Source organism: Lygodium microphyllum, unplaced genomic scaffold, assembly GCF_053477565.2.
Source record: "Lygodium microphyllum isolate KBCC unplaced genomic scaffold, Lygodium_microphyllum_v1.1.10 scaffold_156, whole genome shotgun sequence".
Taxonomy (NCBI): Eukaryota; Viridiplantae; Streptophyta; class Polypodiopsida; order Schizaeales; family Lygodiaceae; genus Lygodium; species Lygodium microphyllum.
The window spans coordinates 16,188-19,084 of record NW_028229639.1 but is presented as its reverse complement, the minus strand read 5'-3'; the positions used below and the strand labels follow the sequence as shown (position 1 = coordinate 19,084).

The following is a 2,897-nucleotide window of genomic DNA, read 5'->3' as shown; positions in this document are numbered from 1 at the left end:
CTGAAGGTCGTACAGAAGGTGACCTCCTGGAAGGGGAGGTGACGGTCTAGAAGCTTATAATGGTTCCGGCAGGCAGTGCCGGCCTGCGGCATAAGTCAAGGGCATGCCGGCGGGCGACAGAGACGTAGTTAAAACGATGACGATTACACGGCCTTGTAATCACCTATATATATCGGACTAAGCACGGCTGTGTTGACAATTGGCCCAGGAGTTGTGCGAGACACGGAAAGAGAGAGAGAGAGAGAGAAAGAGAGAGCGAGCGAGAGAGAGAGAGAGAGAGAGAGAGAGAGAGAAATGGCGGGTGTCCAAGGCAAACGCGAGGGTGGCGCAGTGGCTGCTTATACAATCATGCTCGCCATCGGCACATGGATATTAGCAGCTGCTTGGACGTGCCGAGCCGACTCTGGAACCGCCACTTATTATACTCAGTACACGCGTAAGAATCAATCAATCACACATGTCCATATTAAGTACTAACTTCAGTTAATTGTATTCCTGATGTCGAAACGAGTACTTATAAATCTGCATATATGTATATACATCCATCTGTGATTGCACTAGCTTCCGCTTGCTACGGCTACGACACCAGCCAGTTTCCGGCGGGGGACCTGTTCGCGGCGGCCAGCAGCGCCATCTACAACGGCGGCGCCGCATGCGGGCAGATGTACCAGATTGCGTGCTTGGGGAACGGGTGCACGGGAGGCGGACCCATCACGGTGAAGATCGTGGACCTGTGCCCAGGCTGCGCTGCCAACCAGTTCGACCTGTCGGCCGCAGCCTTCGCCGATATCGCCAACCCTGACGTCGGCAGGATCGACATCAACTACAATCAGTCCGTCTCTCTCTCTCTCTCTCTCTCTCTCTCTCTCTCTCTCTCTCTCTAATCATTTGATAGCCACAGCTTTGATTGTCTGGTCGTGTCTAAATCCTCACGTCAACTTTCAAGTATTGCTAGCTTACCAGCTCTGGCACGTTTTATACATTTCAGGGTGTGAGTCCCGCTGGCCTTCGTGCGACCAGCCTGCTGGCCAGAGCAGCGTGCAGGGAGGAGCTAGTACTAGCGATGATACAGTCGAGTAAAACTGGGAGCCTCTTCTAATCCGTCATCAGTCATCAGCAATCACCTAATAAATAAACATCCCTTTGTGGAAGGAAAATTTAAACGTCACATTTAGAAGGAAAATATGAAGGATGTACACCCTTGCTATGTCCATTGGTAACATCATCCTTGTATTACCTAATTAAGAAGCTAGTCTTTGACACATTTAAAGGTGTTCCATATTTACTTGCATGCCTAATAGTAATGTCTTGCATGATGAACAAAACCCCAAACTCGTCTACTATCCCAAGAAAAGCCAATTTTCACGTATGATAATGCAAATACCTTTGACTACAACAATTTGCAAGGTTTTTTCTTAGGGTTCGCAAGAGTTTTGGTCATAACATAACAAAAATGACCTTAAATTTTACAGCGAAGGGCCTTTCTCTTTTTTATACCTCTAAGCTTTTGTTTAATATTACGGCTCACTTACTACGGAACCTTGACTTCTTCCCAACCTTCACAATCAACTTTTAATCAATCCATATATAGGAAATTTTATTAAAAGTAGGAAATTCATTGATATTTCATATATATGTATCCATGTATTTCGTACATATAACTAGGGAATCAAATTCCTCACATCTACTAGTAGGGAATTACACATCAAAAGAGATAATTTCCTACATTCTTTCAAAATTCCCTATATAAGAGAATAGGATAATCTGATTCTCCACTTCTAATAGTAGGGAATTATAGATCATTATAGTGAATTCCTATGTTCTCTCAAATTTCCCTACATAAGAGAATGTAAGAATGTCATTCCCCATTTCTAATAGTAGGGAATTATATGTACGTATGAAGAATTGCCTACATTCTCTCAAAATTCTCTATATAGGAGAATATACAAAATTCAAGCATTGCTCTAAGTATTTAAGATCTAGCTTATAAACAAAATTGTACTTTTGTTAAAGTTGGAATTGACCATATGAAGGTGTCTAACAGCCATCTATCCCCAGCACACACATATACACAAGTATACGTCGTGCATGCACACACACACACACACACATGCCCCTTCCACTCCTAGTTAAAAAGTCATATCTAGATATAATTGTGGACTTGTTTTCCTTGCATTAAATGTTAGAAAAATAATTGGAAATAGACGCCATATTATACAAATGGGTGCCTCAAGCTAGTTGCTCAATCCTATGCTAAACATAACTCTATTTTGTTCATTTCATGCCCATCTAGTGTAACACACTTCTTGTTTTTCCTTTGTTAATTTGAGAATTTCTTCTCCTTACTCCTTCAAAATTTTATTTCAATGGTGCAACAAGCCACGTGAAGGTAATATATGACTAACCAATAACTAACTATTGGCTAGCATTTGAGTAGCTCAATACATATAAACATTAGTAGGCATGATAGTTTGATTAGTAGGATAGAACAATATGTTGTCTCTGTATGGACTCGATGATATTGAATTATTAGAGTGCTTCTAATAAGGATTAGTTATTAGTTATTTTATAGCGATTACTCAATTGAATTTGGTTCCTTTTTTATATTATAGAAAATATTTTGATTAAGTAAATTGTCTACTTTAGTTCTTAATAAGAGTTGGTGTAAAAGACTCCTTACCTTTCTTAATTATAGTTAGTTAAAATATTTAAGACTAAGATAGATTCATAAAATTTGTTATTTTTAGTATGAAATGGAATTTATATTGAATATTTACAAACATAAAATTTGGTGACCTGACCAAGCCAAAATGCTTCAACTGTTAGCTAGGTGCTTAAAGGCAACCCTAAAGACTTGGTCATTTTTCCAAAGTGCCCTAAGTAGAGCCAGATCATTG

General features: G+C 40.1%; 1 protein-coding gene across 1 annotated transcript; it reads left to right on the top strand.

Moving 5' to 3' along the window:
• The first annotated feature begins 211 nt into the window (after positions 1–211).
• On the top strand, positions 212–1,402 carry LOC148008372 (EG45-like domain containing protein). The gene is made up of 3 exons (XM_087674271.1): positions 212–436; positions 562–832; positions 989–1,402. Exons 1-3 carry the CDS (start codon positions 295–297, stop codon positions 993–995), a joined length of 420 nt encoding a protein of 139 aa, XP_087530397.1. The 5' UTR covers positions 212–294; the 3' UTR covers positions 996–1,402.
• The last annotated feature ends 1,495 nt before the right edge of the window (positions 1,403–2,897 follow it).